Source organism: Vicugna pacos, chromosome 22, assembly GCF_048564905.1.
Source record: "Vicugna pacos chromosome 22, VicPac4, whole genome shotgun sequence".
NCBI classification, from domain to species: domain Eukaryota; kingdom Metazoa; phylum Chordata; class Mammalia; order Artiodactyla; family Camelidae; genus Vicugna; species Vicugna pacos.
Genome location: NC_133008.1, coordinates 25,208,497 through 25,235,839, shown reverse-complemented (window position 1 = coordinate 25,235,839; position 27,343 = coordinate 25,208,497). Strand labels below are relative to the sequence as shown.

Here is a 27,343-nt window from a genome sequence, read left to right as displayed (position 1 = left end):
TTCTTCCCAGGGGGACCACTTTTCTCCCGAACTTTCCAAACGTTTGGAGAACAGGGTCTCAAATCCAGGAGCTTGCCTCCCCAGCTTAACTCTTCCTAAGACTGGTAATAAATCCCGAAATTTCCAGATCACTCCCTCATTCCCAAAGCCAACTTTCTCTCTTCATTTCACAGCATCATTATCAGCTGTTTGTCCTCTGTGGTGCATTTGAAACAGACCCAATATTTTAGTTGTTTATCCTTTTTCTAAAGAGTCATGGGTAGCTTTTTTTTTTAATTGAAGTATAGTTGATTTAGAATGTTGTGTTTCTGGTGTACAGCATAATGATTCAATGATGGATATATATATATAATTTTTCATTATAGATTATTACAAGGTATTGAATATAGGTCCCTGTGCTATACAGTAGAACCTTGTTGTTTATTTATTTTATATGTGGTAGTGTGTATCTATAAATCCTGAACTCCCAATTTATCCCATCCCCACCGCCTTTCCCCAATGGTAACCGTAACTTTGTTTTCTATGTCTGTGAGTCTATTTCTGTTTTGTAAATAAGTTTATTTGTGTCAGTTTTTAGATTCTACATATAACTGATGTCTTATGATATTTTTCTTTTTGGCTTACTGAACTTTATTATGACCATCTCCAGGTCCTTCCACGTTGCTGTAAATGGCATTATTATTCTTTTTTATGGCTGAGTAGTATTCCATTGTGTACATACCACAACTTCTTTATCCACTCATATGTTGATGGACATTTAGGTTGATTCCATATCTTGGCTATTATAAAGTGCTGGTATGAATATTGGTGTGCATGTATCTTTTCAAATTAGAGTTTCCTCCAAATATATGCCCAGGAGTGGGATTGCTCATATGGTAAGTCTATTTTCAGTTTTTTAAGGAATCTCCATACTGTTTTACATAATGGCTGCAGCAAACTATATTCCCAACAGCGTAGGAAGGTTCCCTTTTCTCCACACCATCTCCAGCATTTATCATTTGTGGACTTTTTAATGATGGCCCTTGGACCGGTGTGAGGTAATACTTCATTGTAGTTTTTATTTGTCTTTCTCTGATACTTAGCGATATTGAGCATTTTTTCATGTGCCTATTGGCCATTTGAATGTCTTCACTGGAGAAATGGTTGTTTAGGTCTTCTGCCCATTTTTGGACTGGGTTGTTTGTTTTTTTGTTATTGAGTAGGTATGAGCTGTTTGTATATTCTGGAAATTAAGCCCTTGTCAGTGGCATCATTTGCAAATATTTTCTTCCATTCCATAGGTTGTTTTTTTAATTTTATTTATGGTTTCCTTTGCTGTGCAAAAGCTTATAAGTTTATTTTGGTCCCATTTGTTTATCTTTGCTTTTATTTCTATGGTCTTGGTAGACTGTCCTAGAAAAACATTGCTACGATTTGTGTCACACAATGTTTTGCTTACGTTCTCTTCTAGGGGTTTTATGGTGTCATGTCTTATATTTAAATCTTCAAGCCATTTTAAGTTTATTTTTGTGTATTGCATGAGGGTTCTAATTTCACTGATTAACATGCAGCTGTTCAGCCTTCCCAAAAACACTTATTGAAGACACTGTCTTTTCTCCTTTGTATATTCTTTCCTCCTTTGTCAAAGATTAATTGACCGTAGGTGTGTGGGTTTATTTCTGGACTCTAATCTGTTCCATTGATCCACATGTCTGTTTTGTGCCAATACCACGCTGTTTTGATTACTGTAGTTCTCTGTAGTATTGTCTGAAGTCTGGGAGGGTTATGCCTCCAACTTCGTTCCTTTTCTTCAGTATTCCTTTGGCAATTCTGGATCTTTTGTGATTCCATATAATTTTAGGATTATTTCTTCTAGTTCTGTGAGAAATGTCATGGATAGTTTGACAGGGATCACATTAAATCCGTGATTACTCTGGGTAGTATGGCCATTTTAACAATGTTAATTCTTCCAATCCAAGAGCATGGGATATCTTTCCATTTCTTTATCATCTCTAATTTCCTTAATGTTTTATAGTTCTCTGCATATAAATCTTTCATCTCCTTGATCAGGTTTATTCCTAAGTATTTTTGATGCAATTTTAGAGGAGTTTTTTTTTTTTTTACTTTTCTGATATTTAATTGTTAGTGTAAAGAAATGCAACAGATTTCCATGCATTAACCTTGCATCCTGCTGCTTTGCTGAATTTATCAGCTCTGGTAGTTTTTATGTGGAGCCTTTAGGGTTTTCTATATATAGTGTCATGTCATCCACATGTATAGTGACAATTTTACTTCTTCTCTTTCAATTTGGATCCCTTTTATTTCTTCTTATCTGATTGCTATGATTAGGACTTCCAATACTATGCTGAATAGAAGTGGTGAGAATCCTTGTCTTGGTCTAGACTTTAGTGGGAAGGCTTTCAACTTTTCACCATTGAGTATTATGTTGGCTGTGGGTTTGTCATAAATGGCTTTTATTACATCAAGATATGTTCCCTCTGTACTCACTTTGGTAAGAATTTTTATCATAAACGGGTGTTGAACTGTATCAGATGCTTTTTCTGTATCTATTGAGATGAACACATGGTTTTTGTCTTTTCTTTTGTTGATGTGGTGTATCACATTGATTTGCGTATGCTGAACCATCTTTGTGTCCCGGGGATGAATCCAACTTGATCATAGTGTATGATCTTTTTTATGTGTTGTTGGATTCTGTTTGCTAATATTTTGCTGAGAATTTTTGCATTTATATTCATGAAAGATATTGGCATATAATTTTCTTTTTTGGTAGTGTCTTTGTCGGGTTTTGGTATCAGGGTGACGATGGCTTCATAGAATGAGTTTGGGATGCCAAACTCCTCCCTATGTGTAGAAACAGGCCAGGGGAACCACAGTTACAACCTCCAAGAGGGCATGACCACACCATCTCTCCACAGTCTTTTGGAAGAGTTTGAGAAGGATGGGCATAAGTTTTTCTTTGTGTGATTGGTAGAATTTAGGTGGCTCTTTTTAAAAAGATTTCTGTTTGCTGTGGATGTTTTCCAGGAGAGGAAAGCTGAGAATAACCACCTGGAACTACATTGTTGCATGAAATCCTTGTGCCTCTCCTCCCAGGATCTTTCCTGGGCACAGACATCTGTGAGAAGTCCTTTGAGTTTCTCTTTTGGAAATGTTCCTAGGTTATCTGTCCTGTCAGCACTGCCCCTCCGTGGGCCTGTCACCCTGGAAAGATGTATTCATTTATTTGAGCCTCAGTTATTCAAAAAATTAAAACCTGTGTAGTCAGTAGAGCTTGAAAGATGGTGTAAAATATTTCCAAAGAGGCGAGAAATAGGTGAACTTCAGAAAAAAGAATATATTCTCGTATTACACTGAATGTGTTAAAAATCCTTTCTTCCCTTTTCTTCCTCCCCTGAGCAGGTGTAGTACTATTCTGAGGTCTGTTCTTTTTGCTTTGGGGGTCTTCTTTAGGGGGCAGTGTTCAAATGCAATTCCAGGGCTTAGACTTGAGCTGTTTAAATATAATACTTGTTTATAAAACAATTTCTTACTATGAAAATAATAATTAATTAATACTAATTTCTGCAAGTAATAGATACTCACAGGTTTTCCTGTTGCACTAGAAAAATGCCTTACCGTTTTCTTCCCTCCTTTCTACATAAACATTAGATTTGTGTGAGTTGCTGGATTCTTCCATCACTGGGTTTGTGTCATTTAAAATATCATCAGTGTAGTCCAAAGCAGTGCCACTGGCAGCAGAGGTGGAGGTCACTGACCCAAGCAAAGGCCCCTTGAGGCTGCAAAGGGAAGTACCTGAAGACCCAGCTGGTTCTTTCTGGGACGCCTCCCCCTGCAGATGCCCCACCTGCTCACACTCGCTGGGAGGAGCGTCTATGCTGAGAGAAGGTACAGAGACCGGGACAGCTGCGGAGACGCGTGCGCCGGGCAGGAGGGGTTTGTGGGGCGATGGTGTGGTGCTGCCCTCTTGTGGTTGTGACTGTGGCTCCCCCGCCTGTTTCTAGGCATAGGTTGGCGTTTTGCATCCAGTGTAGCTGCGCTCAGTGTAATTTGCTCACATTGAGAAAGTCCGTGACAGTCAGGCGTTCTGTGTCCTGGGTTAGGACTCATGCATTTGGGACTTCATTTGGGTCAGAACCTTAAACTGAGTCCCGCTAGAGTTTTCTCACTGTGAGAATGTGGGCCTGAGAGTGGGCGCGGTTCCGTTACTCCCCGGGGAGAGGAGGAGGGCAGGTTCCCGGGCTGCTCAGGTCCCCCCTTCACCAGGGACTGACCCTGTCCAGCAGTTCTGTCTCAACGGGAGAGCCTAGCGTGTGTCAAACTTTCTGAAAGTGGCTGCTTCTGCCCCGTGGGACGCCGACCACTTATCTGTGCTGATTCCAGTATTTGTGTTTCTCTCCTCTCGGTTCTTTTATCCACTGAATAGTGCAGCCATTTGGCTCTAGGTTCCCTTAGCACTTTGTAACTAATTCCCTGCGTGAGAAATAACCGTTTTTATTTCTTGGGTTTAAAAATGTAAGTTGATTGAGAGAAATGATGTCAGTAAGGCGAGAAAGGTGTAGAACTAACTAGAATTTTTGTTCCTTTTAGGCAAGAAAACCTCAAGATATGATTTGAATGTGTTTACGTCTTCAGGTACATGTTTCATTTTTACATCACTGTGTGTGCATGTCCTTAGAGAATATTGAAATTTAAACGGCTAAAAGCAGTTGAATTCCTATTTTAATTGATGTGAGGAAAGCTAATTAAAGCTTATGTAAATCTTTGAAAATTCTACAGCATTTAAAAAACTAAACCCAAACCCCTGTTGCATTATAGTGTTCTATTTATTCCTGAAAATACCCCTCCCCACGTGAGATACAGGGGAAGGACAAACTTGGATGTACTCTGTCATTTTAGTTAGGATTTGAAATGTTTTCATTTTGTATGCTTTATACTTTGGCAACCATTAGTGTTTAAAGGAATTAAATCTTACCGGTGGTTTCCTGTGCACAAAAGTTAAAATTAAAGAAAGACTATTAAATAGTAAAATATGGCGTATATATTTTTTCTCTGCTTATTTTCAACAAACCAACATGATATGAAAGCCTAACTTAGGAAAAGTCACTGCCCACATTACCCTGGCCCCCTCCAGAGCTGTTACTCCAGCCACCTGCCAATACACAGATTTGATCCTTTCTTGAGCTTCCTGTTAGTGTTTCTTTACATAAAAACAAGCCATCATGAATGCATGTTTTTCAGACCCATGTTTGTTCTTGTAAAGGGGAGTCAGACTCCGTGTTTTCTGATGTTTGCTGACAGCTTGTGCCTCACACCTCTCCCTCCCCCTTATGTCCACACAGGACAAGCTGATGAGAAGGTCCGTAGTTTGCTTTCACATTCCAGCCAGACAAGTCCCAGTCCGTGTGCAGAACTCTTGCCCTGGCCCCGCCCCCACCAGTGAGTCTCTGCTTGATCCAACTTGAGTCAGGCTCCTGAACCTTGTCCTGGTCCCATCTGTGTAGTTCCTGGTAAAATCCAGTTTTAGCAGAAATCCTGCTAAGTCAGTTAAACCAGAGTCCCTGACCTTCCCTATATCTGATGCCCTTGTGTACCTGATCGGGTTCCTACACCCGCACCATCCCCCAGGTGATGTGAGATCACCCTGGTCTGACTGCAGCAAGAATCCTGTTAGGTCAGTTTATCCAGACCCACTAACCCCAGATTTTTCTCTTAGTAATTTTCCATGTTTTATTTATTTTTTATTTTTTAATTGATGTATAGTCAGTTTACAGTGTTAGTTTCTGGAGCACAGCATAGTGATTCTGTTATATATATTAATATAAATAGATATAAATGTATATTTCTTTTCATGTTCTTTTTCAGTATAGGTTACTACAAGATATTTAATACAATTCCCTGTGCCACACAGTAGGACCTTGTTTCTCTATTTGATACATTGTAGTTTGTATCTGCTAATCCCAAACTCCTAATTTATCCCCCTTCGCTTCCCCTTGTAGTAGCCACAAGTTTGTTTTCTATGTCTGTGAGTCTCTTTCTGTTCAGTAAATAAATTCATTTGTGTTACTTTTTTAGATTCTGCATGTGAGTGATATATGATTTGTCTTTCCCTGACTTACTTCACTTAGTATGATAATGTCCAAGTCCCTCCATGTTGCTGCAAATGGCATTATTTTATTCTTTTTTTTATTGACGTATAGTCAGTTTACAATGCTGTATCAATTTCTGGCATACAGCATGTTTCAGTCATACATATACATACATATGTTCCTTTTTATATTCTTTTTCATTATAGGATACTATAAGATATTGAATATAATTCCCTATGCTATATAGTAGAAACTGGTTCATCTATTTTACATATAGTAGTTTGTATCTGCAAATCTTGAATTCCCATTTTATCCCTTCCCAGCCCCTTTCCCCGCTGGTAGCCATTAATTTGTTTTCTATGTCTGTGAGTCTCTTTGTTTTGTAAATAAGTTTCATTTGTATCTTTTTTTTTTTTTTTTGTAGATCTCCATCTCTGGGATAGGTTAGTGGGAAATTACTGTGTTTCCTTCTGGTGTCATTTTTCCGTATGTGTGTGCTTGCATGTGTTCCTTGCACTGCTGTGCTCACATTGGAAGGAGCAGTCACTTCCTCCGCTGACTGGCCTTGGGAAAGAAACAGTTTAACCGGTCAGCCCTGCTGGGAATTCTGAGACTGTCAGACCTTACCTACGACCGCCTGCCCTACAATTCTTGCTCCCTCCTTAGCAAGAATTCCTAAGATCATATGCCTTCTTTTGATCCCTCACAAACGCGGGGCACTGAGAGCCCCCGTTTGTTTTCCTGAGAGGTCGTCTCCGGAGACGCTCAGGTCTTCTTCCAGTCCCGCTGAGTTGAGCCAGCTGAGTGCACGTGTGTGCAGGACACTGGAGAGGCTTGCGCACGACTTCTGGAGCACATCCATGGCGCTGCCCAGGGGTGCGAGGGCGGGGGAGTGAGGTGTGCAGAGCATTGGGTGTGCCCATGCGCCAGCTGGAGCATCTGCAGACACCCCATCCCGAGTGGCTGAAATGCAAGCCCCTGAGGGAGCCTGTGGGTGGCTGGCTCGTTGAGCTCCCTGCCTCGGCTGCTGCGGTCCTTGCAGCCCTCCCCTGCTCCCAGCCTTCCAGCCGCTCAGCTGTCCCGATCCCCTTTGTATTCTCAGTGAGCCGAGAAATCACCAAGCCTGGGGGCAGCGTCCCACCCCACTGGGGAAGCCAGGTGCTCACTCACCACGCTCTCCCTTTCCCCAGGGGAGGAATCCCGGGCCCAGGGGAGCTCGTGGGCTTGAGCTCCGCCACCTTTGCGAGGAGTGAAACTCTTCTTCCCCTTCTTGTGTCTGTTCCTGGATTTTCTGCCCCGTGGTGTGCTCAGACTTCTCCACTGGGCTCCCTGACTTCAGAGGCACTTTCTTCCTTGGCTGATTGTCGGAATCGGTGCACTGTGGGGAGATGACAGTAGAAAATTGCTATTATGCCGTCTTGCTGACGTCACTCCCTTACTGACCCACGTGTGATTTAAAAGGGTGTTATTTAATCTCCAAGTACTTGGGCATTTTCCAACTCTCTGTTACTGATTTCTAAATATTAATACCATTGTGGTCTGTGAGCATATCTTATAAGATCGCTCTTTTTTCAAATGTAAGGTGAATTTCACATTCCAGAATGTGGTCTGTCTTGGTGAGTGTTCCATGTGACCTGGGGAAGAATGTGTGTTCTGCTGTGTCTGGATAAAGTAGTGCATGGATTTCAATTAAATGCACTTGCTTGATGGTGCTGTTTCATTTCACTGTGTGCTTCCTGACTTTCTGCCTGCTGGTGAGGGCAGAGGTGGAAGTCTCCAGCTGTCAGGGTGGATTCATCTGTTTCTCCATGCAGTTCTAGTATTTTTTCCCTTGTGTATTTTGCCTGTGTGTTGTTATGCATGTAGACGCTAAGTATTGCCATGTCTTCTTGGAAAATTGACACTTTCGTCATTATGTAGTGTTCCTCTTTATCGGTGTGGGTTTTCCTTGCTGTGAAGTCAGCTTTATCTGAAATTAATACAGCTGTACCAGCTTTCTTTTGTTTGGTGTTGTCTTGGTATATCTTTCACCATCCTTTACTTTTCATTTATCTGTGTCTTTGTATCTAAACTGATTGTTGTAGACAACACACCATCGTTATTTTGTTACCCATTTGACAGTTGCTGTCTTTCATGTGCTGTATGTAGACCATTGTTTAAAGTGATTATTGATATAGTGGCTTAACATCTAGCACATGCTGCTCTTTTCTGTTTGTTACCTTTGTTCTTTGTTCTTTTTAATCCTTTTCCACCTTTCTTCTGCCTTCTCTACCTTTTATTGAGCATTTTAGGTGATTCCATTAGTTCTCTTTTAGCTTATTACACACTTTTCAGTAGTTGCCCATGAGTTTGCAACATACATGGACAACTCACCTCGCCCTCTCTGAAGAAACAGTCTGTCATCACTTCAGTGGGTGTGCAGGTTCCTCAGAACAGAGGGTTCCAGTTCCTGCCCCCGCCCCTGTAACACTGCTGCCGTTCACTGCAGTTATCCATAAGCTGGAGTGACTGAATATGTAGTGGCCAGCGGGCCCTTAGCGTGTTGGTCCGGGTTCCTTCAGATCTGGTCTTATAATTCCAACATACCTGCTACGTCTGAATCAGTTTCCTTTCCATATCCTATCTCCTAAAGATGTGGTTTTTTAAGCCTTTTATTGTGCCTTTGAATATTTTACTGCATACTGGACATGATGTACTGTGAAAAGGAACTGAGGTAAACAGGCCTTTAGCCTGAGGTTTCATGTTGACCTGACTAGCATTTGGGCTATGCGGACTATTTGCTGTGGCTGTCAGAGGTAAGATATCTCCAGGTGTCCTTGCTTTTGTCTCCCACGTCACCTCTGGGGTACTTTCGAGACATATAAATAAGTTCTGAGACATACAGCTTTTCCAGTGTTTCACACTGTCATTAAACATGAGTCTCCTTGGTGCACTGTTACGTTGAGGGTGGAGGAAATGTTCTTTCGTCCCATGATTGGGTCTCAGTATTTCAGTGAGCCGGTGTCCCTGAGCTGTGACCTTCTGTGGTATAATAAGAAAAACGTCTGGTCTTTGTCCATGGTTCTCAGCAAAGACTTCCTAAAGCCCTTGGGCTTTCCGAGCGATAAGGGGGATGGGAGCATCTTATGTTCTGATGAGGCAACTGCTCAAGGCCCCTAGAGGGCTTCAGGATGGGGGCTGGTCGCCAGGAAGACCAAGCTTTGATTAGAGGTATAGAACTTCCAGCCCAGTTCCCAGCCTCTGGGGAGGGGAAAGGGGCGGGAGACTGAGTTATTCACCAGTGGTCAAAGGTTTAATCAGTCAGGCCTACCTAAGGAAACTCCACTGAAACCCCAAAACCTTGGGAGTCAGAAGGATCTGACCTGGTAACCCTGCCAGTGTGCTGGGAGACACTGCTCCCCGCCCCCAGCTTCGCCCTGTGCACACTTTCCATTTGGCTGTCCCTGACTCGTGTCTTTTACAATAAACCGGTAATAATAAAGTACTTTCCTTAATTCTGATAGTTGTTCCAGCCAATTAACAAACATGAGGTGTTGTGCAGGGAACCTCGGAATTTGTCGCGAGCCATGCAGAAATGTGCGCAGCCGGCCCCGCCCCACATTTGCAGCTGCGCTGGGCATGGGGGCAGTCTGGAAGGACTGAACTTTAAGCTGCGGAGTCTGGTGTTAACTCTGGCCAGTTTGTGTTAGAACTGAACTGAACTGCAGGACACTCAGGTGGTGGTGGAGAGTTGGGATGGTTTTGGAAAGCATACCGCGTATTTGCTGTGAGGTCGGGCAGAAGGACCAGAAGGGACTCAAGCTGGCTGCTTCCCTCCCGCCGTGTCACGCAGGCGCTGGTAAAATTCCAGCTGGTTAGCCTCTAATGGAAGAGTCTTTTGAGGACAGGACTTGTTAAGAGCAGAATATTGTGGGCATGTTTCAAAATGGCTACTCTTCTGTCAGTTTCCAATTTTGGAGACAGTGGTTTGCCCTGTGACCTCAGTTCTTTGATAGATCTAAGAAGAGTCACTGATTTTAAGTTTGTTTTCTTTTTATTGTTGAGGATGGGACTGTTACCGTCTAAGCTCCTTATCTGCCAGACTGGAAACCAGAGGTCTCTGACTCCATTTTTAAATGTTTGACTGATGATGTGTTGGGAAAACTCTGTATTGTCCCCGACTAGAGAAGACCCAGTTCTTCCCTCCTGTGTGTCTCCTTTACTGTCACCCAGAACACTTCTGGCACTGCTGGTCACCAAATGTGTGAGGGTTTTTCCCCACAACAAGTAATTCTTTGTGACACCAGCGAGTGTCCTACAACTTAACTCCATCCTGACGCTACTATCTGGAGGTGGCACCATATCCAACAGGTTAAGGGCTCAGCCCTGCAAGGCTGCCCATCCCCCCACCCCCACGTCCCCACTTCAGATGCCAGTCACAGGAGGAGGTCCCCAGGTTACTCACAACTTCTCTTGACTTGGCTACAAATCAGAGGATCTCACAACCCCCGCCTTGGGTTTGATTAATTTGCTAGATCAGCTCGGAGAACTCAGGGAATCACTTTACTTACGTTCATCAGTTTATTAAAGGATGTGGTGAAGGATGCAGGTGAACAGCCAGATGAAGTGACCCACTGGGTGAGGTCGGGGAGGGTCCCTGTGGAGTTGGGGCGCATCACCCCCCTCGTACGTGGACGTGCTGACCAACCTGAAGCTCTCCCTACCCCGTAGTGTTAGGATTTTATGGAGGCTTCCTCACATAGGCGTGATCAGTTTTGAACTCCATTTGCAGCCCCTCTCCCCTGTCTGGAGGAGGAGGGATTGGGCTGAAAATTCCACGCTCCTAACCATGGCTTGGTCTTCCTGGTGACCAGCCCCCATCCAGGAGCCCAACCAGAGTTGCTTCAAAAAAAAATATGTGGGGGCGGGCGGGGAAAAACAAAAAAGAAAAAAAATATGTGCTCTTTGTGCTCTTATCACTTAGGAGTTCACAAGGGTATCAGGAGCTCTGTGTCAGGGACAAGGTCAAACACCAAATATTAGAACAAGAAATGCTCCTATGATCTCATCCCTTAGGAGTTCATGCGGGTTTTAGGAGCCCTGTGCCAGGAACAGGGGGCAGAGACCAGTGTATGTATTTTTATTATCTGATAGCTGACAACTTTAAAGTTTTACCCCGCTTCTTCCCCTTGGGCCCCACATTTGTACAAGATGATAAGAAAGGCTGTGCTTGTGAACTCCCACCCTAGCCCCACTGCTAACCTCAATTTAAAAAACCCAGGCCAGCCTCTATTCCTTGCTCTCAAGCCTTTTCCCACCTGCTGGAGAGGGCTGCCCTCCTCTCCACAGAGACCTCAGTTAGGGAAGTAATTAACACTTTCATACATTCCTGGTGGGTGTGTGTATGTCTCCACTACTCAACCACACCTTGGATGGGGGTCAAGGTTCCACCTGTCTCTGCAGATTATAGAAAAGGTAGCATGATAAGTATATTGCAATACATTTATTTGCTTTATTGGTAAATCCTCCAGATTTTTTTCATAGCAGTACCCTTTGTTTTTAAAAACTACATATGATAATGAATTTATGTAACCCATTCTTTCTGAGTATTTGCTGCCAAAACCGTGAATGAAAACTCAGATTGCCACATTATAGGACAAACTAATACATACAAAATATGTTCTTTTCCAGCCTTAATTACTTTTTACAATTTTTATCAGCAAATATATTCAGAAAGGAGTATACAAAATGTTTCGTGGTAAGATTTAGTAATAGAAACATCCTCGGAATCATCGTGAAGATTCATAAACGCCTGTGGGCAGCGGTGAGAGGGTCCTGATGTTCCTGTCGGTCTCACCTCCGTCCTGCCCCATACGTGACCACGGTTGCTTACCCTTCACACCTTCACCACCTCTTTTTCACTCAGTTTTTTCTTTGACCTTTCAACAGATACTAAAGGAATTACATTGAAAGTTTTTCTGGTAGTTTCTCTGCCTCAGTGTTTCACACGTTTCAGTATCTGAGGCTTCAGCCCTCGTAAGGCGGCGGGACTTTAAAGTACCAAGTGAGTGGGGGTAGGAGGCATAGGCAGATGTCTCCCACAGGAAATAATCAGAGATCAAAGTGGAGCCAGACTCATCATAACGTATGGCGGGGTCACTTTTAAGTGTCCGTGTTTGTGAAGAAGGGTCGCGGTTCCCTGAGGGTCTCACGGACTTCTGTTCCAAATCTGTGTCTGTGGTGGGGGACAGTTCCCGCCCACTGCCCCGACAAGGTTGGTGCGGAGTCGCGCCCTCCGCCTTGCTGTCACTCAGGCACGGAAGGGCGGGGCCTAGCAAGCTGTCCAATCAGGGGAGTCGCCAGTTACGTACGTGTGGGCGACGTTCCAATGACGGGCGTGGATGGCGTGGACGCGCTTATCTCCCCTCGCTCCCAGCGTCCGCGCTGCAGATCGGCTCGGTGCCCTTAGAGGCCTCCGGTGGCTCCGCGGCATCTTCTGTCGCTGTGACCTGCGCTTGCCGCGGCAGTTGTGGGGTGGATGACCGAGAAGCCGAAAAATGGTGAGTTGAGGGGCCAGGTGTTGGGAGACCGGGGCGGAGGAACTGGCTGGAACTGGCCACGGTGGGACCTGGGCCTCCCTGCGGTCAACGGACCCGAGTCCGCCAGGGGCGCGGCACGGATTGTGCGGGCTCGGCCGGCAGTCGGGACGCAGGGCGGCCTCTCTGCGCGATGCTGCGGCCGTGTCTGCTCCAGATTGTGCGGTGACCACGGAGAGGGTTATCAGGGGACATTCGTGACTCAGTGTTCGGGGTACCTGAGGTGGAGGGGCTGTGGTCTGTGGGGTCGTCAGTCCCTCCTTTCGTCCCAGGGCGGGGGGGGGGGGCTTCTTGTTCCCTCACTTTTCCAGATGTTTGAGGAACAGGGTCACAAATCCATGAGCCTGTTCTCCCACCTAGCTCTTCCCAGGGCTCACAATAAATGCCTAAATTTCCAGCTCTTTCCCCACATTCCCAAACGCCATCTTCCCCTCTTCAGTTCATAGCTTCATCATTAACTGTTTGTCCTCCGTGGTGCACGTCAAACTGCGCAGTATTTTAATTGTTTATCATTCCTCCACAGAGCCATAGATGGCTCTTTTTAAAGATTTTTTTTTGTCTATGTATATTTTCCATGAAAGGAAATCAGATTAACCACCTGGAACTACACTGTATAGAAGTCCTGTGCCTTTTCCCCCAGGACTTTTCCTGGGCACAGACACCCTGTTTGAGTCCTTTGGGTGGCAGTTCCCCTTTGGAGACTGCTACGTGATCTGTATTTTCATCATAGTCCCAGGTTGGCCCTGCCCCTCCTTAAGTTTGTGACTTTATTCACTGTAAGTCTCCATTTTTCAATGACTGTAAATGTACTGCATCAATAGATCATGAAAGAGTATAAAGTATTTCCCAAGGGGAAGAAAGGTGAATTTCAGAAAAAAAAAATTCTATTATACTATTCCATTTGTTAACACTTTTGTTTCCTTTTTTCTACCCATAAGTGACTGTAACATTTGAGATCTGTTTTTTTCTTTTCTTCATTTATGATTGTTTCCAAACAATTTCTTGCCGTGGAAATAATTAACTGACATTCACTTTCTGAAAGAAATAGATATTTGTGTTTTCTTCTTGAACTAGAAAAATGCCTTACAATTGTCTTCCCTCCTTTACACATAAATACTGGATTAGAGTGGTTGTGCTGGATCATTCAAACACTAGGTTTGTGTCATTTAAAATGTCAATGGTGTGGTGTCCTGGCGACTCCAGTGGGGAGCAAAGACCTGTGGTCAGTATTTCTAAGCTGAGGCCCCCTGGAGTCTGCAAAGGGAAGTACTCGGAGGACCAGCTGTTTTGTTCTTCCTGGGGAGCCGCCCCCTGCAGTTGTCCTCCCCCCCCCACCCCCGTTCGCACCCACGAAGGAGCCTTCATAGTGAAAGAAGATCCAGAGCCCTGGGAAGCTGGGGAGGCACCTGTGATGGTGGGTGAGGGATGGGGAGTGGTGCCCTTTCTGAGGCTGTAACTGTGGTTTCTTTGGGCCTGTTTCCAGACATGGGCTTGAGCTTTGCATCCACAGGGTAGGTGCACTCAGAGTAAACTGAGTACGTTGAGAAAGTCTTTGAAGGTCAGGAGTTCTTTCTCCTGGACAAGGGTTATGAATTTGGAAGTACATTTAAGTTAGAACTTTAAATTGAGTCTGGCTGGGGGTTTTCTCACTTGTAAGAATCGAAGCCTTAGAGAAGGAGTACTTGCATTATGTTTGAACCTCCAGAGTTCGTTTCTGTGGCTGCTCAGGTGTCCCTACCCACCATCACCAGGGACTGGCCCGCTCCAGGGGTTGTATCCTCACAGGGGCATCTGGACCTCAAGTCTGGGAAGGTGGGTTTTCCTCTGGACTGTGGGGAAGCAGGCTGCTTGTCTCACTGATTCAAGTATTTGCATTTCTTTCCTTGTATATGTTTATATATTTAATATTGCAGCTCTTAACTCTATTTTTCCATAATAGTATGTGATATTATTTCCTGTGTGAGTATATAAAACTGATAGTTTTCAGGGTTTAAATGTATGTTGATTGAGAGTAAAGCAAGAAATTCTGGAAGCAGACTATTTGTTCCTTTTTGGCAAGGAGAGCCTCAAGATACGAGATGGATGTATTTGAGTTCTCAGGTGGCTTTTACCTTTGTAGGTTAATTTTTGTATGTGCATGTTCTTACAGAGCTTTGAAATTTTAAGTGCTATAATATTGCTGAAGCAAATGAATTCCTTTAATTGATAAAAGGAAAACTATTCAAAACTTACATAAATTATTGAAAATTCTAGTACATTTAATGGATTAGACCCAAATTCCTACTGCATTCTATGTTACTTACATCTCTTTTTCTTTTTTCTTCTTTTTTCTTTGAGACTGAAGCAGCCTTATTCAATGGCCAAAGAATGGAGAAGCAGGAACCTAGTTTACAAGTCACCTTCTCCTTAATGTTATATTTCTGAAATAACCCCCAGAGCGAGCTATAAGGGGAAACTATAATGCCTCTCTTGTTATTTTAGTTAGAAAGAGATTTGAAACTTTTCATTTTTTTATGGCTTAAACTTTTATAAGTATTAGTGTTTAAAGGAGTAAATCTTAGAATGGTTTCCTCTGTAAAAGTAAAAAATAAATTTAAAATTAAAAATTTAAAAGCAAAAGTAAGTTAATTAAAAATAAAGACTATTAAATAGAAAAATATGGTTTATGCAAATTACTCAGTTAATTTTAAATAATACACGCACAAATTAGCAAAAATCTGTTAAGAGAAGATCTGTAAATCTAAAGTAGACTCACTCCAGGACATCCTTGTCCCTCAAGTGCTCTTGCTTCAGCCACCCCCAGATAACCAGTGTTCATCATTTCTTGAGCATTTTGATTTTAGTGTTTATCGTAAAAGAAGCAAATGTGTATTTTTCTTTCCCCCCTTTGTCCTTGTAATGAGTACTCACACTGCACATTTTTTTGATGTTTGCTCACAGTGTAAGCCTCCCAATCTGTTAAATAAGCAAAATTCAACCAAATACATTTTAAAGGGCTAATTGGCTTTATTGATTGGTGAGTCGGACAGCATCGCATCTAGCAAGTAGAGAGCTGTATGAATGGAGCGCCTGCTTCCCCAGCAGGCGGGGGAAGGGATAAGGAAAGAGTGGACTGTCTCCTCTTCCTTTGAGGGGTAGAAAAACCCCTTGTGGCCGATTACTCACTGGTGCGGACCAGAAACTTCACGGCTGGTTAAGATTACATTTCTGGAGGAGGCTGTAACTGCAGTTAGGTCAGGTGTTAAGTCTTGGTTTGGTGACATGGGCCTACACGCCATGACTCCATCTGGGGCCTATTGTTTCTTTTTCACCTCCCTCTTCCCCTTGTGCCTCCACCTGGACAAGCTGAGAAGTCTGGGCCTTCTCTGCTCCACAGATGGCAACACAAACCAGCCATACAAGCCCCTGCCCTTAGACAAGAATTTTTGCCTCAGTCCCAGCCCCCAGCCACCGTGAGCACCCAGGGCAGGCTCCCTTTCTAGATTCTGAAGCCATTTCAGAGCTGCTTGAGAGGCCGGCTCTGCTGATCCCTGAGACGTCTGAGTCACAGCCCTTGTCCTCCCCTCTCAGTGGGTGTCTGTGCTGCATGGGCAGCAGCCTCAGCCACCCCCTGCAGATGCCCAGAGCAGCTGGCACCGTGAGCAGCGTGTCCAGACATGACCACCACCCACGGGTCTGTCCTCTGGCTCTGACTAGCTCACCTCTCTGATGGGTGCTGGCACTGCGGGCTGCTGGGTGCTGGGGAGCTCGAGTTGTGAGCTCTGCTGGCCTGTGTTGCACTGTTTACCTACCAGGCCTCAGTTCTATGTTCAGCTGGCCAGAATTGTCAGTTTTAAGAACTCTTAGGCATTTGGGAGCAGCAATATGAGGTTGGAGCTCCCCTTAAGTTAGTCCTGGGTCCATGCGTTTGCTGGGATTCATCTGTGTGTTAGAAACTGTGATGATGCCTGGATTGGACTCAGCATCAGCGCACACAGGAGAGGCAGGCCGCAGCCCGTGCAGGAGCTGGGCCAGTTGGGTGCTAGTTCCTCACACATCAGTTACTTTAAAGGAGAAGAGAGAGGGGAAAAGGCAGTCATCAGATGGCAGCTGAGTCCCCACCCCTAATTCCAGAGCTCCCTGGGGCCCTTAAAGGTTTCTGCTGCTGCTATCTTTATTGCAGCAAAGATCCTGACCTTCGAGGTTACAGGGGACAATGCCTTGGCACCCCTGTGGCAGAGCCAAGGGATTACTTCAGACCTGACTTAAGCTCAGGTTCTTCATACTTTATAAAGGAGCCAGATGTCACGGAGGGGGCCTCTCACCCTGACAGCACTGATTTGAAGCTCTCTGGAAGTACAGCTTGTAAATACCAGTGGATACCTCCATGCCTGAAGTATATCCAGTGACCGAAAAAACAAAACAGGAAAGGACAGGAGGGAGAGGACAAATGAAAAGGCCCACAATTTGACCCAATTGGAAATTCAGAATATACCAGAAGAATTTACACAATGAAAAGATACAGGGGTGCTGTTTTAGCCTCTGCAACATAGTTTCTGGATTAATTTTGTCATCTACTATAATGCACTGACCCACAAACCTTCATGCAGATAATCAATACTAGGTCTCAAATTACAGTCGTATTGGGATCCCACTAAACTGAAGCAAGGAACCCAAGATAATCTTAGGGGAATTGCTAAATACCATATAGAAGACAAATAGGTGTGTTTTGCCTTAACCCTGAGAACTGTGGTCTTTCCTAGATTCTTTATGGTCGTATCACCCACTGTCCTAAAATATCCCACACTGAGCAGAGAAGGTCTGATCCAGTGAATTATAAATGAAATTTCAGTCTTTGCTACTTTCAAATTATATTGCTAAATGGGCCCCCAGTGACCTTCCCCCCAAGTTAAATTACTTAATACGGCCCAATGTAAATTAAAAAGGGTTTTTTTTTAAGTATTATTGATTTTACAATGTTTTGTTAGTTTCTGGTGTAGAGCATAGTGATTCAGTTTTATATGTATGTCTCCTTTATCATATTTTTCATTACAGGTTATTACAAGCTATCAAATACAGTTCCCTGTGCTCTACAGTAGGACCTTGTTTATCTATTTTATATATAAAATAAAATCTGTTTGTATCTGTTAATCCCAAACTCCTAATTTATCCCTCCCCTCCTTTGATAACCGTAAGTTTGCTTTCTATGTCTGTTAGTCTGTTTCTCTTTTGTAAATAAGTTCATGTGTGTCTTTTTTTTTAAATTACACATAGAAGTGATACCATATGATACTTGTCTTTCTCTGTCTGACTTACTTCTCTTAGTATGATAATCTCCAGGTCCGACCATATTGCTGCAAATGGCATTATTTTATTCTTTTTATGGCTTGAGTAGTATTCCACTGTGTGGTGTATAATTCTTTATCCAGTCATCTGTCAATGGACATTTAGGTTGCTTCCATGTCTTGGCTATTGTAAATAGTGCTGCTATGAACACTGGGGTGCATGTATCTTTTCAAATTAAGAGTTTTCTCCCAGGAGTGGGATTGCTGGATCATATGGCAACTCTATTTTTAGTTTTTTAGTTTTTTAAGGACTCTCTACAGTTTTCCATAGTGGCTGCACCAATTTACATTCCTACCAACAGTGTAGGAGGGTTCCCTTTTCTCCTCACATCCTCTATAGCATTTATCATTTGTGGACTTTTTAATGGTGGCAGTTGTGACTGGTGTGAGGTGACACCTCATTGTAGTTTTGATTTGCATTCCTCTGATAATTAGCAATATTGAGCATCTTTTCATGTGCTTATTGGCCATTTGTATATCTTTACTGGAAAAATGTCTTAAACGGGGTTTTGAAGGATTGAAACCACTGAATAAAATCTATTTAGTGAGATGATTAATCCCCTCTGTTTCTCCTTTTAACAGCCTTATTTGATCTGTTCTCAAACCTGGAAAGGATGAATACCTCATAGTGGATCACAGCTACCTTGAGCTGTGGTTGCACTAAATAAGCCCCAATTCTTAGTCCCCAACATTATGGAAATTACTGATTCCATCCACTTAGCAACTGGTAAACATTCTGCTCTCAAAGATTTGTCTAAGTCTGTCCCATTCAGTGCCTGTTTCAACAGCCTCTCAGCTGTAGTTGCCTTCACCTCTGAAGGAACATGATACACCTTTACCTGGTTCCCTTCAGCAAAACTCAGCACCACTGTCAACACACACAGTCTGCAGGCAGGAGGTGAACTGAATCCACCTTCCTCCAGAAGCACAGGTGGGACATTACACCAGTGACATCCTTTTCTGAGGACATCAGAACATAAAAATATGGGCAAAAAGAGCCCCTAAAAAGCAGGCAGGCATTGCTGATATATGACGTGAGGCCCTGGCATCTTGTTTAAATTCCTAAAAATTATTTGGTAATCTGGGGCCCACTTCCTCCTTGACGCAGTGAAGAAATCACTGTTGTCCCTACAACTTTGTCTAGATGTTTCTGGTGTTGTGGAGGCATCTTATTCCTTGTTGACAAATTTTTGACAAATTGACAAATTTTTACTTGAGCCTATTTATGCTGTTACTTGTGAACTGACCCACTTTGAATAGTTCCCTACAAAAAAACAAAAAAGCCCTGGACTCTGGTCAGAATACCAGAGGACAGGCTCTCCTGTCAGTGCCTCAGACATGGATTCGCAGTAGAGGCTTCCGTGACCTCCTCTCATGCCTCTGGAGTTACCCATGATGGCTTTATGTTGTCCACAGGCTTCTGACATGAGGACCTGCCCGGGGCCCCGGTCTGTGTGCGTTAGAGCTGCGGTTCTCACCTCCTACAGAGCTGTGCTAAAAATAGATAGCCCTGAGCAGGTGACCCCTCATCCAGCTTCCCATTGTGTCTTGGGACCTGGTAACAGCACCCCAAGAGGCCAGCTCCCCTGTGGAGACCCCCTGAGACAAGATACAGCCAAACCTGCGCCTCTGCAGTAAGCTTCCTACAGGAGGAGCAGCCTCCCCTCTCCTCAGTCCCTTGCCAGGTGCCGCGGCGCTGAAGGCCACCCCCTTCCCAGCCCCCTGGTCTCCCTGGGGAGCTGCTTAGGACTCCCTGAGTGAAAAGCAGTGAGAGTTCATAGACTTTAAGGGACAACATGGCCACATTCATACATGATCCATCTCAGGCAGAGTTGCTGCTTTTCATCCCTTAATCGGGGCATCCTGATGAAGGATGGGACTCGCAGGTCCACAGCTGACCAGACATCAGGCTGTCATCTTTGCACTGACCGGCAGCTGGCTTCATCAGCATGGGTTTCTGGACCCAGGATGGTTAAAAGTTACCCCTTTGTGGTAAAAGAATTCTGCGAATCTCTTGCCAGCAGATACCCAAGACATAACTCAAGGTAACACTTGTCTCTACGTAAACTGAAGCCACAGTGCAGGCCTCCCCAGGAAACGCTTATCCATGTCAGAGTTCAAGGCACTCATTTCATTTCTCAGAATACACAGTGCTGGGCTGTGGAACAAGGCATTCAGTGTAGTTTTACCCTCTCTTCCAAGTCTCAGGGTGCAGGCCTCGTAAGAGAACCATAATGGCTCACTGAAATAACTTCAAATCAGTTGACTGAAAGATGACCTCTTTCAGTCATCAGTCATCTGGGAGAAATATTAATGCATCTTACTTCATCTTTTTTTTCTAATAGACTTTACCTTTCTCTACAGCAGTTTCAGGTCTAGAGAAAACTTGATTACAAAGTACAGAGTTCCCACTTAAACCCTCTGCCTTCACATAGTTCGCCCTATTTTTTGTATCTTATATTACTGTGGTACATTTATTACATTTGATGAACCAATACTGATGCATTAAAGTCTACAATTTACAGTAGTACTGACTCTTATGTTACACAATCTGTGGGCTTCGGCAATGGTAAAATGAGTTGTGTCCATCATTTCTTCATCACATATGCTACTGAAAGCCCCGTGTGCTCCACCTCCTCAGTCATTCCTCCCTCCTACCCCCAGATCCCTGGCGGCCGAAGCTGTGTGTAGCCTTGTCATACTGGCTGCTTTCACTCAGCAATATGATTTTAAGTTTTCTCCACGTCTTTTTGATTCTTCATTTCCTTTTAACACTGAATGTATTTCATTGTATTCCTGTTTCAGTGATTATTTTTCCATTTACCTGTTGTTACCTGTAAGTCTTGATAGTCATGACTAAAGCTTTTATAAAAATTCATACACAGGTTTTTTTTAAATGAACGTAAGTTTTCAGCTAATTTGACAAAATATAGAGGTGCTTGATTGCTGGATTGTATGGTTAAGAGCAGGTTTAGAACTTTAAGAAACTGCCCATTTTCCAAAGTAGGCATACTGGTTGTCCACTCCCACCAGCCATGAATGAGGGTTCCTGTTCCACATCTTCTCCATCCTTAAGTATTTGTTCTCAATTTTTTTGAATCTTAGTACTGTAAAGTAGCTAGTAATAATGTCATTCTTACACTCTTTTACCATCCCTTTGTCTTAATTGGTTAGGTTATGTTTTTTCCATTTTTAATTTTGTTGCTTGTTGTATTATTGAGTTTTTAAGACTTCTTTGGGTATTTGGATACCAGCCCTTTATCAGGTAAGTGGTTTGCAGAGATTTTCTCTCAGTCTGTGGCTTGTGTTCTCAATCTCTTAACCCTGTCTTTCATAGAGCAAGTTGTCATTTAAATAAAGTCAATTTACCATTTTATTTTCTTTCATCAATCCTGCTTTTGGTGTGCTGTATCTAAAAACTCATCACCAAACCCAAGGTTACCTGGATTATCTTCTAGGAATTCTGTAGCTTTGCATTTTACATAAGATCTATGATCCATTTTGAATTTCTACAAAAGGCATGGGATCTGTGTCCAGATTCTTTTTTTTTTTAACATGGCTGTCTAGTTTTCCTGGCATTGTTTGTTTCTTCACTGAATTGCCTTTGATCCTTTGTCCAAGATGAATTGGCTATATTTTTTTGGATCTGTAGGAAATAATTGACTTTTGTGTATTACTCATTTCTCCCCCACCTTACTCTACTCTCATTAGTTCAAGGAGTTTTCTTTGTTGTTGTTGATTCTTGGAGTTTTTCTCCATAATCATGTTATATGTGACAAAAGACAGTTTTATTTCCTACTTTCTATTCTGTATACCTTTTATTTCCTTTTCGTATATTGTTTTAGCTTAGATTTCCTGTCCTGTGTTGACTAGGACTGGTGAGAGAGGGGACATCATTGCCTCCTGATCTTACCAGGAAAGCATCTAGTTTCTCACCTTTAAGTGTGATGTTAATCGCAGGTTTTTGGTAGATGGTCTTTCTCAATAAGAGGAAGCCCCTCTCTGTTCCAAGGATGCTGTCATAAGTGGGTTCTGGATTTTATCAAATGCGTTTACATTTTCATTTTCTCTTTCATTCCTCATATTAATCATTTCTGTCTTTTTTTTCTCAGCATGTATAGACATTTCTGAATTTTATCTTTTCAAAAACAAGCTTTTTAGTTTTTGTTGATTTTTCCCAATGATTTCTTGTAATTTCATTGATTTCTTCTCAGAGATTGTTAAATCTCTCGTGCTTACTTTGGGTTTAATTTGCTCTTCTTTTTCTAGTTTCCAAGGGTAAAGGCTTCGATCATTGATTACAGGTCTCTTTCTTCAAGTGTACGGCTTTCGGTGCCATAAATGTCCCTCTAAGCCCTGTTTCTGCTGCATTCCACATATTTTGGTAAATTGTACTTTCACTTTCATTTAATTCAAAATAATTTTAACTATTATTGAGACATCTTTGATCTATGGGTTATTTAGAAATGTGTTGTTTAATCTTCAAGTATTTGAGGGGTTTTCAGTATCTTTCTATTACTGATCTCCAAATTAATGCTCTTGTGTTCTGAGGGTATATTTTGTATGATTTCCCTTGTTTCATATTGGTTAAGGTGCGTTTCATGTGCCAGAACGTGTTCTATCTTTGTGAATTTTCCATGTAAGCTTGAGAAGAGTGTGTATTCTGCTGTTGTTTGATGAAATATTCCACGGTTTCCCCTTAAGTCCAGTTGTTTGAGGGCACTGTTCAGTTCAGCTATGGCTTTCCTGAATTTCTTCCTGCTGGTTCCTATAGTTGTTGGCAGAGGAGTGTTGCCATCCAACTATAATAGTGAAGTCATCTGTTTCTCCTTGCAGGTCTAGCCATTTTGCCCTGGTGTATTTTGCCACCACATAGCTGAGCAGCGAAGCACTAAGGATTGCTGTGTCTCCTTGGAGACTTGACCCCTTTTTCATTATGTAATGTCACTCTTTATCCCTGTACTTTATCTGACATTAATATAGATATTCCACTTGTCTGTATCTTTTTCCATCCCTTAGTCTTAATCCATCTGTCTTTATTGTGAATGCAGCTTTCTTACAAACAACATACAATTGGGTGTTGCTTTTTAATTCACTATGACAGTATCTGACTTCAGTTATTATAGACCATTGACTTTTTTTTAGGTGTAGTTGATTTACAATACTATATTAGTTTCAGGTGTACAAGATAGTAATTCAAAATTTTGAGAGATTATACTCCATATGAAGTTATTATAAATTTTGGCTATATTCCCTCTGCTGTACAATATACCCTTGTAGCTTTATTTTACACATAGCAGTTTGTACCTCTTCATCTCCTACCTCTATCTTTACTCCGCTCTTCCCAATGGTACCCACTAGTTTTTTTCTGCAAATGTGTTTCCATTTTGTTACATTCATTTGTTTTTGTTTTTAGATTCCACATATAAGTGAAATCACACAGTATGTCTTTCTCTGACTTACTTCACTAAGCATAATACTTTCCAGGTCCATCCATGTTGTTGCAAATGGCGAAATTTCATTCTTTTTTTATGGCTAAGTATTCCGTTATACATATATACTACACCTTTATCAGTTCATCTGTTGATGGACACTTAATGACTGTTTCCATATTTTGGCTATTGTAAATAATGCTACTATGAACATTGGGGTGCATGTATCTTTTTGAACTAGTATTTTCATTTTCTTCAGATATATACACAGAAGTAGAATTGCTGGGTCATAGGGCAGTTCTGGTTTTAGTTTTATGAGAACCCTCAATACTATTTTTCATAGTGAGTGCACTAATTTACATTCCTACCAACAGTGTAGGAGGGTTCCTTTTCTCCACATTCTCGCCAACATTTGTTGTTTGTGGTCTTTTTGATGATGGCCATTCTTACACGTGTGACATGGTATCTCACCGTTGAACCCTTCATGTTTTATAGTGATGGGCACGTTCACCACCAGACCACTGTGGTCTTCAGTGAACTCCCTCACAAACTGCAATCCTTATTTGGTTCCCCAAGGTCCAGTGTGCACTGTTACGGTTTTGCCAGAAAGAGCTCTTATGGCATTTAATCCTCAGTATATGCACGTGTGCATGGCAAGAGTAGGGCAAAGCCGCTCTGAGGCCATGCAGATAGGGACCTTGTGGAGGTCAAAGTTGTCGTGCCTTCTTTCTCATGCCTGAGCACTAACTTCCAGATAACTTCCCAGCCTCGTGAAACAGGGAAGAGATAGAAAAGAATAAGTGAGTCTGTCATGTTTTTACAAGTAAGTTAAAATTAATACTTTTCCACAAGATTATTTTGATTCAGGCACTTGCATCTGACTCTTCCAATAGCCTGGAGTACTTCAGGACAGTATGGCCAGCTGGGCCTAGTTATAGTTAGATTTCCATAGGTATCCTGGCTTCTCTGTTTGGTGATGGGAATAGAAGAAAAAACTTCCAGTTCTTCACTGTGTTGTTTTTTTTTCCATTAAAACCTCATGCAGCGGGGAGGGTGATAGCTCAGTGGTAAAGCTTGTGCTTAATTTTCACACACGAGGTCCTGGGCTCAATCCTTAGTACCTCCATTTTTTAAATTTTTTATTAAAAAAAACCCTCATGCAAACATGACCCTGTGCTTCATGGACTGCTGTGTGATACGGTGGGTATTAAAAGGGATGAAAGAGTTTTTCTCACAAAGATTTGATGGTCTTAAAATGGAAATATTTCTTTCATTTGTACAGCATTTCTCTCATTTCTCCAACATGCTCTGGACCCCACCATTAGAGAACAGTGACTTTAAGTGATCATAGTAAAAATGTAGAAATAATTTCCACATACTCATGATGCTGTTAAATTTGTGAGGAAGTGCTTATGTATAGAGTAAGAATTCTGATGACCAAGTCATAGAATAAATATTTTGATGACAGTGTAATATGTGAACTTATGAATGGACTGTAGAGTCCAGTACTGTCCATCTCGCCCATCTTCCTGTGCACATATTTGGGATGTTTTAGGACCCAGTGGCCTTTGAGGACGTGGCTGTGAACTTCACCCTGGAGGAGTGGGCTTTACTGGATCCTTCACAGAAGAAACTCTACAGAGATGTGATGCGGGAAACCTTGAGGAACCTGGCCTCAGTAGGTAATGATGATAACATTCTTCACATAGTCAGTTAGAGATCAAGTGTTCCTTGCCCATCAGTGTTGTTCTAAGATTTCGAATGGGGAAGAGAATACTTCAGTAAATAAATCAGTTGTAGACTGAGGTCATCATGTACTTGTGAAGTAATAATTTTTCTATAATTTACTGATTTTTGGGGTCTGTATTTTAGGGGGAAAATGGGAAGACCATAACACTGAAGATAAGTACAAAGACCAGGGAAGAAATCTGAGGTGAGTTGCACTCACAACAGAAAGCAGTGTCCAAGAAGGGAATCTTCTTATGTCAAAAAAGTTTAAAAACAAGTAGAAACAAGAGTCCAGCTTCAAATTTATTCTCAGAAAATTCTTCCCCAAAATGCTTTCTTAAATGTGACGTGGATGTTCATTGTTTCCCGAGTACTTTGAAATGTACTCAGAGACTGCATGTGTGAGTATCACTGTGATGACAGCCCTGGCTGTGCTTTCCTGCAGAGCATTCAGTATATTTTCTTTCAAATTGACACACTGCAGGAAAACCTACACTTCCCCTGTAAATGGTAAAAATGTAATACTAATACTTACTAATGATTATAAAATCAGCAAAAAAATCATCAACAGTGTGCTTCTGATTTTTTTTAACAGAAGTCATACATTCGAGAGAGACTGTGAAAGTAATGAAGGTAGTCAAGATGGAAGAAACATCAGCCTTTTTCCAAATCTTAATCTGAACAAGAACAGTACCACTGCAGTAAAGGCATGGGAGTGCAGTGTGTGTGGAAAAGTCTTCATGAGCCGTTCATCCCTTAATAGGCACATGAAATCTCACACTGCACCCAAACCATCCACGTACCAGGAATATGGGAAGAAGCCTTATAAATGTAAGATATGTGGGAAGGCCTTCAGTTATCTCCAACCTTTTCAAAAACATGAAAGTAATCATGGAATAGAGAAATCCTATAAATGTAAGGAATGTGGGAAATCCTTTAGATACCGCCAGTCTGTTCGAAAACATGAACGGACTCACACTGGAGAGAAACCCTATCAGTGTAAACAATGTGGAAAAGCCTTTCGATATCATCAAACCTTTCAAACACATGAACGGACTCACACAGGAGAGAAGCCCTATCAATGTAAGCAGTGTGGTAAAGCCCTCAGTTGTCCCAGTTCCTTTCGAAGTCATGAAAGGACCCACACTGGAGAAAAGCCCTATGAATGTAAAAAGTGTAGTAAAGCCTTCAGCTGTCCCAGTTCTCTTCGAAAACATGAGAGAACTCATACTGGAGAGAAACCCTATGACTGTAAGGAGTGTGGGAAAGCCTTCATTTCTCTCGGAAGCTTTCAGAGACACATGATAACACATACTGGAGTTGGACCTTATAAATGTAAGGATTGTGGGAAAGCATTCAACTGTCCCAGTTCATATCGAATACATGAGAGATCTCACACTGGAGAAAAGCCATATGAATGTAAAATATGTGGTAGAGCCTTCAGTTGTTCCAGTTCCTTTCGAACACATGAAAGAACTCACACTGGAGAGAAACCTTATCAATGTAAAGAATGTGGAAAAGCCTTCCACTGGCTCACCACTTTTCAAGTCCATGTGAGAACTCACACTGGAGAGAAACCCTACATATGTAAGCAGTGCGGTAAAGCCCTCAGTTGTCCCACTTCCTTTCGAAGACATGAAAGGACTCACACTGCAGAGAAACCCTATGAATGTAAGCAGTGTGGGAAGACCTTCAGTTCTCCTCTGGGTTTGCAAATACATGAACGAACTCACACTGGAGAGAAACCCTATAAATGTGAGGAATGTGGGAAAGCCTTTGTTTCTCTCACAAGCTTTCGGAGACACATGATGACACACACTGGAGATGGACCTTATAAATGTAAGGAATGTGGGAAAGCATTTAATTGTCCCAGTTCGTTTCGCATACATGAAAGAACTCACACAGGAGAGAAGCCCTATGAATGTAAAATATGCGGTAAAGCCTTCAGTTGTTCTGGTTATGTTCAAGTACATGAAAGAACGCACACTGGAGAGAAGCCCTATGAATGTAAGGAGTGCGGGAAAGCCTTCATTTATCGCACAACCTTTCGAGGACACATGAGAGTACACACTGGTGAGAAACCGTATAAATGTAAAGACTGTGGGAAGGCTTTTAGTCGACCCAGTTCATTCAGAAGCCATGAAAGAATTCACACTGGAGAGAAACTTCTTGAATGTAAACATTGTGGGAAAGCCTTC

The 27,343-nt window shown here is 42.5% G+C and overlaps 1 protein-coding gene across 1 annotated transcript; it reads left to right on the top strand.

Annotated features, from left to right (window-relative positions):
• On the top strand, positions 1 to 27,343 carry LOC102531786 (uncharacterized). Its single transcript, XM_031689540.2, is given in 7 exon segments — positions 1 to 104; positions 3,649 to 3,885; positions 4,588 to 4,632; positions 24,973 to 25,099; positions 25,290 to 25,350; positions 25,741 to 27,072; positions 27,074 to 27,343. Coding segments are annotated over 5 exon segments (1,671 nt in total). The 5' UTR covers positions 1 to 104; positions 3,649 to 3,885; positions 4,588 to 4,614; the 3' UTR covers positions 27,207 to 27,343.